Source organism: Oryctolagus cuniculus, chromosome 1, assembly GCF_051225735.1.
Source record: "Oryctolagus cuniculus isolate XC-2025 breed Fujian yellow rabbit chromosome 1, ASM5122573v1, whole genome shotgun sequence".
NCBI lineage: Eukaryota > Metazoa > Chordata > Mammalia > Lagomorpha > Leporidae > Oryctolagus > Oryctolagus cuniculus.
In genome coordinates this window covers 55333740-55348294 of record NC_142867.1, presented here as the reverse complement: position 1 = coordinate 55348294, position 14555 = coordinate 55333740, and the positions used below count along the sequence as shown (strand labels likewise).

The following is a 14555-nucleotide window of genomic DNA, read 5'->3' as shown; positions in this document are numbered from 1 at the left end:
ATGTACTTTTCTGTGACAAATCTGAATAACTGCCCAAATTAACAGTGACACAAAATGCCTAGCATGTTATTGTATGGAATGAAAGCAGGCCCAGAGTATGGTTCTTGCTTTTAAGACGGAGAACCTTTCAAAATTTCCCAAAGTGGGGTCCCCAAACTGCTGATCTCTAGTTTTTGTAGGTCCCAGTATGTGGTAGAATGATAAGGCCATGCCAAAATGGCCACTGGCAATGGAAACTGCCTGGCAACAGGCTGTGATTGGATGGTTTTGGAAACCACATGAGAATGGAGCCTGCCTGGCAACAGGCTGTGATTGGTTAGGGCATAGACCACCCCTTGACTGGATTGGCTGCCTTGGCTATTTAAGCTGCTGTACCAACTGAAAGGAGTCTGGGGGCTGCTCACCTCTGGCCTGTTTTCACCTGGCTCCCGGGGTCTGTGTGGTGACTCTGCACCTCTTGCCCCCACCACACTCCTCTCAGAATGAATCCACCTCAACACCAGTATCACCCAAACTTTGTACTTTCTGAAAGACATGCTCCTATGTGGGTAGATACTACTCCTGTACTAATGGGTCCTCTAAGGAACAATCCTTCAGGGAACTTGTTTACAACTTTGATAGAAAGCCACTTCAAAAACATTATTTAAGAGGCAGAGAGACAGAGAAAGACAAAGACAAGGAGAGCTCTCATCTGCTGTTCACTCCCCAAATGCCTTTAATGGGGTCATGGTTGGGAGCCCTTGACATTGGTGGTGGGGATCAAACTACTCAAGCTGTTACCTACTGCCTCATCAGGGAGCTGGAACTGGGAACCAACTCTGGGATGCAAACTCAAACAGGACATGAGCATCTTAACTATAGACCAAATGCCTGCCCCAGATAACTTTTAATAATCAACCTATTTCTGGCCAATAATTTCCTTTGCTACTATGTCTTAATAAGCCTTAAAAACTTTCATCATCTTTATCATGGTCTTCAGAAAATTAAAGGAAAAATGAACAAATTTGTTTAAGATAATAAATTACACATTATTTAAGCTAATAAATAAAATCCATTTATTATTGTCATTAAGATAAATGAAATGGCATTTGATGTTAATAATGCCAACACATGTGTTGATTTAGCTTCTACTCTAGAAAATATCACCACTAGCAGAATTTCAAATTGTTAATACCATGGTCGAGGGCTAAATAACCAGGGATCAGTGTTTCTTTGTGATGATACTCATTATTGCAGTAACTTTATCAATACATTTTAGTTTTATATTGCTTTTCCTGTAGACTTCTTTATTAGGATGATTTTGCCTTTGGTAAATAGAAAACCCAACTTAAACTCTCTTGAACAATAAAGGGCAGTTATTAACCTAGGTAACAAACAAACAAACCCAAAAGACACTATAGTGTTCAAGTATGGTTCAGTCAGGTTTACTTGATCAACAGTTCCTTGGTTTTGCTCTAATGTGTTGACCTTATCCACAGCCTGGTAGGTAGAAAGCTGCAGTATTTTAGCTCCTGCATTTATTTATCTCCTCTTGAAGACTGAAGGGCATCTTTTTCCAGTGTCCCTGTAATATTGCCCTTGCTCTTCACTGGCTTGTTTTAGGTCACATGCTATGCCTGGACCAAATGGTATACCTTAGTAAGCTCAGATACAGGCTCCTCAAGAATATTTGTTAAAAGCAGTGGCATGACACAGGTGTTTTTCAAACTTATATGTGTGTCATAACCCAAGAATAGATCGTGAAATTAAAAAGCTAAAAAATTAAATAGAATATAAAATATGAGAATGCATATAAAGGGTTAATACTGCATTATGAAAAACTGGTGTATACACATACACGCACACACACACTCTTGGATCAAAATATAAAATCTGTTTCTTCTGGACTGAGATTAAAAAATGTTTGATACTGGGTCTAAACAAATAAATTTTATTTTTCCCTTCAATGTTTTCTAAATTACAAAGCATGTTTCCTTTCATAAAAAGCACCTCATTCCTTCCATCTAATTAAATATCCATTAGATAATCTATAAACTTTATCATTTGGTGGTTGTGGAAATTATTATGGTAAGACATTCATTAAAAAAAATGAGCTTTTAAAGAAAAATATGTATTAAAAAAACAGCACATATTACCACTTATTTTTTAATTATGACCTTATCTGATATAACTGATAGAGCTCATTCTAGTTCATTTAATAAATGAGGAAACTAAGTTCTGTGGAGGGTCAAACTTATCTAGGCAGTTAATTAGTTGCAGAACATGTATCTCTTGATACGTACCTTCAGAATGCTTTCCATTATGCTAATTAACAGTGCACTTACAACCAACTTTAAAAAATGAACGCTAATTAGTATGCATTAATTTTCAGAGGTAGCTAGGTTTACATAGTTGATGGATGCTTTCAAGAACTGTAGGTGATTTATTTTTTAAGGCAATAGGGGATTGCCTTAAATTACACTTTTGAGAGCCGGCGCCGTGGCTCAATAGGCTAATCCTCCGCCTTGCGGCGCCGGCACACCGGGTTCTAGTCCCGGTCAGGGCGCCGGATTCTGTCCCGGTTGCCCCTCTTCCAGGCCAGCTCTCTGCTATGGCCAGGGAGTGCAGTGGAGGATGGCCCAGGTGCTTGGGCCCTGCACCCCATGGGAGACCAGGAAAAGCACCTGGATCCTGGCTCCTGCCATCGGATCAGCGCGGTGCGCCGGCTGCAGCGGCGGCCATTGGAGGGTGAACCAACGGCAAAGGAAGACCTTTCTCTCTGTCTCTCTCTCACACTGTCCACTCTGCCTGTCAAAAAAAAAAAAAAAAAAAATTACACTTTTGAAGTCTTCTAAAGGCTTATTTTACTAGCTTATCTGTTCAATTATGTTAAGGATTATAAAGCTAATTTTTTATAATATTTTAGTATGGATTATATCAACACCTTAGTTTTTAAAGTGGGAAATTCAACTCACTGAGCACTTTTTAAAATCAATAATTTGCTAAGTTTTAGAAATGACCCAAAAGAATTGACGAGTTATTAATGTGTGATAGCACAGCAAGATTGACATATGAATCAATTTTCTAAGGAAATCACAGCCAATTTAAATCGCCAAAAACAAAGGCATTAATAGCGACAGAGTCCTCTGAGGTTTGATATACCAGGGGAATTTTACTGTTTCATGCACAGGTAGGAAAGCTAGGTGTCATTTGAGGGTGCCACGAAAATATAATAAATAATCCTCAAATAGCCCCTTCCCATAATTAAGTGGAATGCTACTTATTCTTCCTTTAACAGCTGTTCTTTTGGAGTTCCAGGAACACTGTATTGGCAGATGGTAATCAAAGGGCTTTGGAAGTACAAACCATGAGAAAAAGAAAGGGTGGTTGGCAGTGCTCCCTATTTTGTGCTGTTATAGAGTAGAAAACCAATTCTGAAGGCTGGCATTAAGGCATAGTGGGTAAAGCCACCGCCTGCAGTGCCAGCATCCCATATGGGCACTAGTTAAAGAGTCTCAGCTGCTCCACTTCTGATCCAGCTCTGTTATGGCCTGGGAAAGCAGTGGAAGATGGTGTAAGTCCTTGGGCCCCTGCACCTACGTAGGAGACCTGGAAGAAGCTTCTGACTCCTGGCTTCGCATCAGCCCAGCTCTGGCCATTGCAGCCATTTGGGGAGTGAACCAGTGGATGAAGATCCCTCTCTCTCTCTGCCTCTCAAATAAATAAATAAATAAATCTCTTTAGGAAAGGAAACCAATTATGAAGGGTAGGTAGGGTTAACATGAAGGAAAAGAATCTTCTGAGATTCAGTTATGGTAACTACAGGAGGTTACAGTAATCTAAAAATTGCAATCTGGTACTAAATTTTTTATTGTCTTGCAGGTACCAGACCCAGCTTCAGGTACTGAAGTCCATTTAATTAGCTACACATGTTATCTATAGGTTAGTTCTGTAGGATCCAGAAAAGGCAAACAGCTGCTATCAAGAAGTTAGGTAGGGTCTTAGTTATTGGGATTAGACTTAAATGTAAGAATCTAGACTCCCAAAGGTTAGGGGAAAGAATTGTAAAAGAAAGGCTACATTTCTTAGGAGGGTGACATCTTGAACAGATGAACTAATCAGGGGCTCAGGCTTAGCAATCACATAAGTCTAGTCATGAGACTTGAGGTTTAAGGCAGACACGGACATAATGGCATTGTGCATGCTTCTCAAATTAGGGTTTAATTCTGGGATTAGTAGGTTAAGAGTACTGCATGCATGAGGAACCATAATGCATCTTTTTTGAGAATTACTATCACTTGATAGCAAGTCAATCTGATATATTTTTTATTTGACAGTTGGACAGTGAGAGAGAGAGACAGAAAGGTCTTCCTTCTGTTGGTTCACTCCCCAAATGGCTGCTATGACTGGAGATACACTGGTCCGAAGCCAGGAGTCAAGTGCTTCTTCCTGGTCTCCCACGTGGGTGCAGGGGCCCAAGCACTGCCTTCCTGGGCCACGGCAGAGAGCTGCACTGGAAGAGGAGCAAATGGGACTAGAACCCAGTGCCCATTTGGGATGCCGGCGCCGCAGGCGGGGGTTAACCAAGTGAGCCACAGCGCTGGCCCCATCAATCCCTATTTTAACATAAAAATTGGCAGTCATACTTTGAAGTAGATGGAAATTTGGAGTGAATTTAGAAGAAAACATAAGAGTTCAAAACGTCCAAATCTGAGCACAGAGTTTTGCGCTATGCTTCCAAGGCGCTGTTTGATTCTCCTAAAAGTTTGAAATGCAATGACTGGAGGAAAGTAGTATCTTTTGGAAAGAGTTAAACTAAATACTACTGCTTACTGTAGGACCTCATGCAAGTCCTGAAATTATTTAATCCTATAAAACTCATATAAAAGATTATTGAAATCACACAATGCACCTAAGGTACCTGACAGAAAAACATGTGCTTAGTAAGGTGACAAAGGGGGAAAAAAAAAAAACACAGGTTAGAAATGCTTCATCTTGCTGCCTCAGTTCAGGGTAGGTTCCATGACCTGGAAAGCTATTGTCTCCACAGAGAATAAAAATTCATACTAAGGGGCTGGTGTTGTGGCACAGTAGGTTAAAGTCCCGGCCTGCAGCACCAGTATCCCATGGGTACTGGTTCAAGTTCCACTTCTGATCCAGCTCCCTGCTAATGCACCTGGGAAAGCAGTGGAAGATGGCCCATGTGCTTGGCCCCTGCACACACATGGGAGACCTGGAAGAAGCTCCTGGCTCTTGGCTTTGGATCAGCTTAGCTCTGGCCATTGCAGCCATTTGGGGAGTGAACCAGCAGATGGAAAGTATCTCTCTCTCTCTACCTCCTCTCTGCAACTCTTCCAAATAAATAAAATAAATCTTAAAAAAACAAAAACTCATACTTAAAGTGTCAAGTGAAGAGTCAAAGTTAACAGAGACATGATTTAGCATGGCAGAGAATATATGTTTTATAATTATTTCTGATCATTCACTGTTGGAGTAGTTGTATATATATTCTCATTTAATCTTTATAACCCTTCAAAGGAGTTGTAATAATTTTATAGATCAGACAACCAAAGTTCAACAATATTCAAATCCCTTTAGTTATCTATTTAGTTGAGTAGTAGAATAGGCACTTGAACCTAGTAATTTTACCACTTTCTGCTTTAACAAGGGGAGGTAATCCTACTCCCCAAAGAGGAGGTAAGTTTTAACAAGTGAGATTAAATAAATAATGGTTATCCACAGCAGTTCTTGACTACAGGAGTAACAAAATATTTAACACTGAGTTGGTGACTTGTGTTGTATGATGTGTCATAGGAAAAGTAGTCTAGAAACAGCAGTCAGTCAATAATCTTTTATAGTATTCCAAGAACTGATGGGAATTTACTTAGCCACTTTCAGGACTATAATGTCTCATTGCTTAGATTGCAGTATATGGAATTTATAATACTCTATATAGGAAGAAATAAAATGTATGAAAATATTCTTCATACTTCCTCCCCTCTTCCTCAACAGTTATCAAATCACAAAACCCACATTCCTCAATGACTTCTGCACAGTGGATGCTATGAATTCTAGCTAATAAAACAACCTAGCCAAAAAACTCAAAGGGTAGACTTGTACACACATGCCAACATGCCGATCAAGAGAACGGTAGGAAACCTCTACTCCATTGTTTTGCTTTATTAAGCATCTGCTTTAGTAAAGGCTTTTGCCAGATAATGGAGACATAGCTAGGTAAAACCTACGAATTCAGTCCAGTAACACTGGGAATCATGAGACAATTGAGATGCAAAAAAAAAAAAGGGGGGGGGGTGAATTATAGTCAAGACAGAAAGCTATAGAGCTACAGAGAATGGAAGTACCTAAATTAAGTTAAAGTGTTGAAAAGCAAATAGGAGTCAGAACACAAGAGGTGCGACAGTTCTCAAGATCTAAAATCATGAAACAGTGTGATGCTTAGGGAATGGCAGAAGGTTCCCTGGGACTGGAAGGCTGCAGAGTAGGCATGGCTAGAAAAGAATGGTAGGGATTAGATCCTGAACAGATATATTATGTTAAGGAATTGGGACTTTATCTTGTGGAGCATCATTTTCCAGTTATGACCATGGAACCATCTGAAATTACAATACAAAGAAAAATACCAATAACACAATACGCTTAAATTTTTGATACTTCAGCTTTCTTAAAATCTAAGGATAAAAAAATCTGAATATTTTATTTAAAACCCCCAAATACCAGAGATGAAGTAAATTATCTTTTATTTTCATCTTACATTTGGTTGGTTATCAAGAGACATGCAAAACCCTTCAATCTTAATGAGAACAGTGTTTCTGTGTCTTTTTATCACATATCCGCTTAATATTAGGTGTAATGTTGCTAAGTCGGATCCGCATGTGAGGTGCAGCATCAAGTCTTTTCCTGTATTTCGTTTTGGTTGCAGCATAATATGAAAACCCTGTTTCACACAGGTGCATTGTTGCAAAAGGAAGAAGTACACGAACTGCACGCCTTGCAATGCTTGGGTATTCTTGAATTAGGCTACTCCAAAATTCATTTAGGGAAAGCTCACTAAAATTTTGTTTCACTTGAGAATCAGATGTTAAATCAATAAGGCTCTCATAGTCCCGTGCTACTAATGAGGCTGGTTTAACAGTTATTGTAAAAGGATTTCGAACCCAAGCATTATTGTCATTTGTTGCAGGAAAATATTTTAGCAGAGTAGAGCGCAAACCCCTTAGGTGCTGCACAATAGCACTGCAAATATCTTTATCAACTGTGGAGTTAATTTCAATCAAAAAGTCACTGAGTGTAGGAAAACAATCAAAGTTTTCTTCTTCTACAGATGAGGCCCAAAATTCCAGTTTTCTTAACAATGATGACATTTTATCAAACACTGTAAAAACTGTCACATTTTTTCCTTGCATTGACAGATTAACCTCATTTAATTTAGTAAAAATATCTGCAAGATAGGCAAGTCTTAGTAGCCAAGATGAATTTGTTAAACAATCAGATAGTCGAAAAGCAGAATCCATGAAAACCAATAGTTCACGTCGAAGTTCAAAAAGTCTTACAAGAACTTTACCTCGAGAAAGCCACCTCACCTCTGTATTTAGAAGAAGTGCTGTGTGTTGAGCACCCATTTCTTCACATAAAATTTTTAGTAGTCTGGATTGATGTGGTCGAGCTTTAATGTAATTGATGATTTGTACTGCCTGATCTAGCACATTTTTGAGAGAAGTAGGCATTATTTTAACTGCTAGTGCATGTCTATATAGTAGGCAGTGACTCCTGGTGCTTTCGGGAGCCACATATTTTATCAAGGTGACAGCCTCAGCAATTTTCCCATCCACTGCCCTGGAAGCATCACTACAAACATCAACACATTTTTCCCATTCAATTTCATGTTTCTGCATAAAACTGTTGATGCAATTAAATATTTCTTCACCAGTAGCATTACTTTGCAAAGATTCACATAAGAGTAGATCTTCCTCAATAGACTTATTAAACCTATAACGAATAAACACAAGCAGCACAGCAAGACCTGAAACATCGGCTGATTCATCTAGTTGCAATGAAAACCCATCACAGATTTTCAGTCTACAAACAAGCTCTTCTTCAATGTCAGCAGCTAGATCTTTGATCCGACGTGCAACAGTACTGTTTGACAGTTGTACTGCATCTATTTTTTTACTATACTGTTCATCAAACATCCGCATTACTACATCTTTTGCACAAGGTTTGATAAGCAATTCTCCAATTGTATGAGCCTCTCCACTCAGGGCTATATGGTAACTTACATTGTATGATGCTTCTGTGGCACTTTCATTATCTGTATTGACAATTTTAGGTGTTGGGGGTTTATTATTTTCAGGTGAATCAAGATGTTGCTTGAAAAAGCTTATGTCTTTGTCTTTATATGCAGCATGTTTGGTTTCCAAATGTCTTCGAAGCTTACTAGGGGCTAAAGAGCTATTTGATAAAATTTTTTTACATAATACACATTGAGCATGAGGTGCATCTCTATTTCCAAAGTAAGTAAATCCAAAAGACAAATAACTTTCATCATATTTTCTTCGTTTTGGTTTCTTACTAAATGTCGTTAGTTTGTTGGAATTGGATATAAATTTGACCCTGGAAAGCTCACCTTCTGATTTTTTAGAAACTGAAGGCTGTAACTGTTCATCTTCACTTTGTAATATTCCAACCTTTTGATCATTTGATTCAGACACAATTTGATAACAGAAAGATTCTACTTCTTGTTTAAGACTTCCTTGCTTCAGCAATAGATCCATGGGCAATGAGTTTGTGGTACAAAACATGGTTAATTTAGAACAAACATTGAGTATCACAAATGTGTTGAAATTATAAGACAGGATACAAAGGAGATGAGCAATCATCAAAAAGATGATATATAGCAAGAAATCAGTTAATTTGTAAAGGCTGCCTATGCATCACCGCGTAGATGGAACATCACACATTCGTGTATCAGGTGATCTCTCATGCGACTTCCTGGTGCTCTCAGGTGTGGCATACCTTTCTTAAAGGTAGATTATCACATAAAAATAAAAGCTATAGAAATGAGTTTAGTAGTCTTAAGTTTATATTTAAATAAATATATTAAACTAAAAAGAAAAACAATAGCTGGAATCAACCTTTTTCTCAAAACACTTGCTCAGAGAATATGAATGTTCTATAAAACACAATTTGGGAACAATGTTTCTAAAAGATAAGGAAGAGTTGATAAATATATTATAAAGAAGGGACTTTTAGGAATTTAGGAATATGTATCACAGCAGGGGTTGGAAATATTTTTTGTAAAGGGCCATATAATAAATATTTTTGGCTTTGCTAACTGTTCAGTCTTGGTTTTAACCACTCAGCTCTAAAGTTGTAGCACGACAGCAGCCGTGGACAATACATCAAAGAACAGACTTAAGTATGTTCCAGTAAAATTTTATGTACAAAATAGAGAGCATAGGCCATAATTTACCAGCCCTGTTTCATGATACACAGATCTTGGAATCTCTTTTAGCTTTTTAATGCCTACTACCATAGGATATATTGTTGCTACTATTATTATTAAAGTCTCCTCCCTTTAGGGCTAGCAACAATTCTGATGAGTTATATTTAAAAATACTCAGTTAAACATTTTACAAGACAAAGATTTCTATTACATCTTAAATGCTATATGTTAACAGTGAAGAATAAACTAGAGACCAAAAGTGAGGTACTGTTGCTCTGGACTTAAAAGTTACATAATGTTTACAGTATCCAAATTAAGACACATCCAAATGTATATTTTTACTTATTACTCTGCATTCCATTATACTACAGATGAAGACTTAACCAGGACCTAAAGAAAACATAAACTCTAATTTTAATATGTTTATTTTTCATATAAAAAAGCACAATTAAAAGAGCAAAACAATTTAAGAACTTCTAAACAACAGTAAGTTCAGTTTGAAGTTAGAACTTTTAAGTTAAAGCATCAACTGTTATCTATACAAATATAACTACTTTTGATTTAAGCTTTATAATCTGGTAAGACTAAATTTTGTAATCTCATGTTAGGTCCTGAATCAAAGGGCTCCTATTAACAGCTAGAGAATAAGATACCTGAAATAAGGAGTACTCCCTTCTGCAATCATACTCTCCACCATGGCAGCTTGAAATGCAGACTCTTCAAAAGAATAAAATTAAAGGATGGGGTAGGAAGGGGAGTAACCAAAAGCCTAGAATAAGAAAAATTAAAATTAGACCCCGCATTAAGCACAATTCACTACAAGCTTCTAAGATGACTAGTCATTACAATTTATTTTAGGTCTAGGCAGTGTAAATGATTCTCTACTGCAATGCAGATCTTGGTCTGAAACAGAAGATGCCTAATATCTAGCAAAGTTAAAATGCTAATATTTTCATACTGTTTAATACTTTGGCAATTACCCAGCTTTGAGATGTTCCCCTATTCCTAGCTTCATAGCAACACATTAAATTTTTTAAAACTAAATCTAATTTTAAGTACAGCTCATCTTAATGTCTCTAAGACTAAGCATTATATCTACATTGAGTCTCACGTAGAAGTGTTACATGAAATATGCCTTGGGGGTCCGGCACTCTGCCATAGCAGGACCTGCCTGCAGGACCTGCATCCCATATGGGTGCCGGTTCGAGCCCCTGCTGCTCTACTTCCAATCCAGCTCCCTGCTAATGAGCCTGGAAGGCAGCATGCACCCATGTGGGAGACCTGGAGGAAGCTCCTGGCTCCAGCCCGGCCCAGCCCTGGCCATTGCAGCCATCTGGGGAGTGAACCAGCAGATGAAATCTCACTCTGTCTTTCCTTCTCTCTAACTCTGCCTTTCAAATAGATAAACTTTTTTTTTTTTAATATATACCTTGGGCTATAACCATTTTTTGTCCCCTCAACAACAAATGTCCTAAAACTAACACTTATTGAGTAATCATTGTTTACCATGTGCCAATAACTGTTAAATTCCTCATTTAATCTCAAAACAAACCTCAGTCACACACAGGTTAAGTCACCTAAATTCACATATCTTCCAAGTGAAGAATCAAGTACAGAGTCCAAAAAGTTTGAATACATAGCCCAAGGGCCTAGCCATTACTTGTGTTTTCCTGAATACTCTTTTTTTATTCCCTAAGCACTAGCAAAGTCCGGTGCCAGGAGCCGGGTGGTGCAGAGAGAAATGGATTAACAATGGGCTACAACTGCCAGAGTCCAGGGCATCAAACTGGCGGCAGGAGAAATCCCTACTTCTGCAGATTCACCCTCCTTCCAGCCTCCACTGGATTTAGCAGCAGAGAACTTCACGGAGCTGCTCGTTCACCTACGGGATCAGGAACCCTCTCCCCTGCTTTGTTTCCGGAAAGGAGGACCTCATTCCCACCTCCTCACAGGTGGGTCCCCAAATCTCTGCAGGGCCTGGCCTCCCTAGAATGCCACGTTTCCACTCCTGTTCTGAAAAGGAGGGGAGAACCATTCATCGTTCTCGGCTCTTCTCCCGGGCAGACTGACAGGTAACACACAATGCTTCCCCCCACCCTCAGGCGGTCCCGGCTGTGCACGACACCCTCTGGGGCGGGGAGGGCAGGGCCGAGGTGCAGGCCGGCGGCCAAGGCTGGTCAGGGGGTGGGGACGACAGCCCTTCCAGAGACTGACTGCGGGACCGGTCACCTGGGCGTGCAGCCCGGACCAGCCATCCCTCATCGCCTCCCTGTCACAGGCGCGCGCCCCGCCCGCAGACCGCCACGTCTGGGGGCTTTGCTTCCTGTCGCAGCCCACCCTCGCCTCCGAGCTCCTTTCGCGTCCCGGGGCGATCGCCTCCGCGAACCGCCACACGGAAACGTCTCAGCACCCGGCACGGTCTTCCTGCTTCAGCTCCATCAGGGACGGAGAGAACGGTCTGCGCCGCGGTCCCCAGCTGTGCCTGCGACCGCCATTTTGGACAGCTCAAGGCAGCGGCCATTTCAGGGCGCAGCGCTTAGCCGCGGTAGCGGCTCTGCTCCTCACCTTCGCCGAGGCCTGAACAGGGTCAAGAGCCAGTCGTCGCGGACTGGAGGGGGGAGGGAAGGGAGGAGGATGAAAAACAAAACAGAGGGAAGAGGGATGCGGGGACAGGGTGATGCTCTCAGCTCAGGGATATCGCCTAAGCCACCTCCATAGAGATCCGATTCGCTGCTGGCGCGGTCCAGGTCTGAAGATAAATTTAGCACCCTGGAGCACCCGAACCCCACAGTCTCCACGAACGACTCCGCCGCCGCCCAATCGGCGCCAGAGCTGCCATCCGCCACCAATCCGCGCAGGGCAGCGGGGCGGGACTTAGGGGGAAGCCCAAGCTCGGCTGAGGCGCAGCGCCGCTGCTGTTTGGGCCGCTGCTTTGATTGTTGGTAACGGAGAGGCTGGCGGTGAAACGATTGTTCTCAAACATCCCCTGGCTCTTGTCCGCCGGGTCCCTTGTTTAGAATACAGATCCCTGGGTGCTGCCCGATAGAGTTGGTGCTCGTGGAATCCAGGAATCAACATTTTCTGGAGCCTTGGTGGTGTGCCCAGGTGAAGATTTGAATGGGTTCCTAGCGGCCCTAAGCCGGGTGCAGAGCCTTGGCTGCTCTGCCTTTGTTCCCTGAGGCCGCACCTCGGGCCCAGGTGACCGCAGCTGCTGCCTCTTTTCCTTGATTTCCCACTAGAAACGGGAAAGAAAACTCTCCCTCTCCCTACCCCGCCCCGCACCTGGCCAAGGCTGAGCCTGGCGTTCGCCAGGCCCCAGTTCAGCTCTGTGGCCCCACAGCCGTGGCCCCACAGCGTTGGCCTTCTGCCCCTGCCCGTCACGGTGGCTCTCGCTCCTCCAAGAGCTGCAGCATGCGGGTGTCTTAGGCCTCAGTTCTGTGCCCGCCCCTGTCTTCGAAGACACCTCCGTTTTGTGGGAGACTTAAGTCTGTTATTCCTCACTGGCAGCTAAGAACCACCAAGGAGAAGGATTTGGTAAAGTACCGGCAGCGTTAGGTCAATATTCAGGTTTTTTTTTTTTTTCCCCCAAATTTGAGCCTTTTGAGGCCCCATAAAATTGCTACATGGAAACTGGATCATGGTTTCAGGCGCTGCATTCAATGACAGAAAATCCCAACTTGGGGTCCGAAGAAAGGACAGCTTCTGTTTTTTTCTTAAATAGCTTCTTTAAGAATATGTGATCAAGGGGCTGGTGCTGTGATTTGGCGCTTGCCTGGGATCCAGCCCTGCATCTGCTTGGGATCTGGCTTCCCGCTAATGCACACCCTGGGAGGCAGCAGGTGGTTGTTCAGTGGTTGGGTCCCTGATACCTACCTGGGATACCCGGATTGGATTCTGGGCTCCTGGCTTGGGCCTGGCTCAGCCCAGCCCTAACTGTTGTTTGGGGAGTGAACCAGCAAGTAGATCTCTGTGTCTCTTGCTGGCATTCTGCCTTTCACATAAAACAAACAAAAAAGGGCATGTAATAAAATCGCTTGGTTATTGAAAGGCACCTAACCCTTAAAATAATTTTCAGGACTGCATAGACAAGTTCCTAGAGCTGACATTTGGTCCCTAATGTTTAAAACCACTTTCAACCTCTTCAACTTGCCTTATAGTAAATTGTCCTATATCATTATTATATATGTATTCTTTTTAAAAAAGATTATTTATTTGAAAGGCAGAGTTATGCAGAGGTAGAGAGAGAGAGAGAAGAGAGAGAAGTTTTCCATCCACTGGTTCACTCCCCAAATGGCTGCAAAGTCCAGAGTTGGGCCGATCCGAATCCAGGAGCCAGGAGCTTCTTCTGGGTCTCCCATGTGGATGCGGAGGCCCAACAACTTGATGCATCTTCCACTGCTTTCCCAGGCCATAGCAGAGAGCTGATCAGAAGTGGAGCAGCTGAGACTCGAACTGGTGCCTATATGGAATGCTGGCACTGCAGGCGGCGGCAGCTTTACCCACTATACCACAGCACCAGCACCTAATAATTAATGTTCTTGTAGCATAAGGACTTCTTCTGGAGTTGCTTTGTCAAATTATTATAAAATATTGATTAGTTGTTGAGAGATAGAAGAAAAAATATAGACAATAAAGATCTCAGAACAGTAATGACAGCCAGCTTTTATTGGATATGTAAGTGTGGACAATAGGCTGTTTTATAGTTTTTTCCCCTTAAATCAGAGGTTACTTTTTAAAATATTTATTTATTTTCATCTACTTGAAAGGCAGCAACAGAGAGAAAAGGATCAGTCTTCCATCTGATAGTTCACTGTTGTTCAAATGCCTGCAACAGCCAGGGCTGGGAAAGGTTGAAGCCAGGAGCCCAGAATTCCATCTGGGTCTTCCACATGGCTGGCAGGGACCCAAGAACTTGAGCCATCTTCTGCTGCCTCCCATTATGCATTAGCAAGAAGCTGGATTGGAAGCGGAATAGTCAGGCCATGAACGTGGCACTCTGATAGGGGATGCAGGCTTCTGCCTGTGCCACAATCCCAGCTCCAGTTTTTTAAGTTTTTCTTGGTTTGAGAGGTAGAGAGACATGAGCAGAGAGCAAGGGGGCTCCCACCTTCTG

At 41.8% G+C, this 14555-nt stretch overlaps 1 protein-coding gene across 12 annotated transcripts in view; it reads right to left on the bottom strand.

The window, feature by feature from the left end:
- ZBED5 (zinc finger BED-type containing 5) overlaps positions 1–12398 on the bottom strand; it is a 42950-nt gene extending 30552 nt beyond the window's left edge. For 2 of the 12 annotated variants that reach the window (XR_016231196.1, XR_016231195.1), the window contains exons 1-2: positions 12008–12218; positions 10096–10211 (exon numbers count right to left, since the gene is read on the bottom strand). Coding sequence is in view for 7 of the 12 variants with exons in the window: in XM_008266192.5 (XP_008264414.1) it covers positions 6792–8876 (2085 nt within the window). In the remaining 5 variants the exon portion in view is untranslated. Of the gene's footprint in view, positions 1–1909; positions 2788–6714 lie in introns of those variants that run through there. The other 10 variants (XR_016231200.1, XR_016231198.1, XM_008266192.5 and 7 more) reach the window with 10 other exon arrangements.
- Between the last annotated feature and the right edge of the window lie 2157 nt (positions 12399–14555).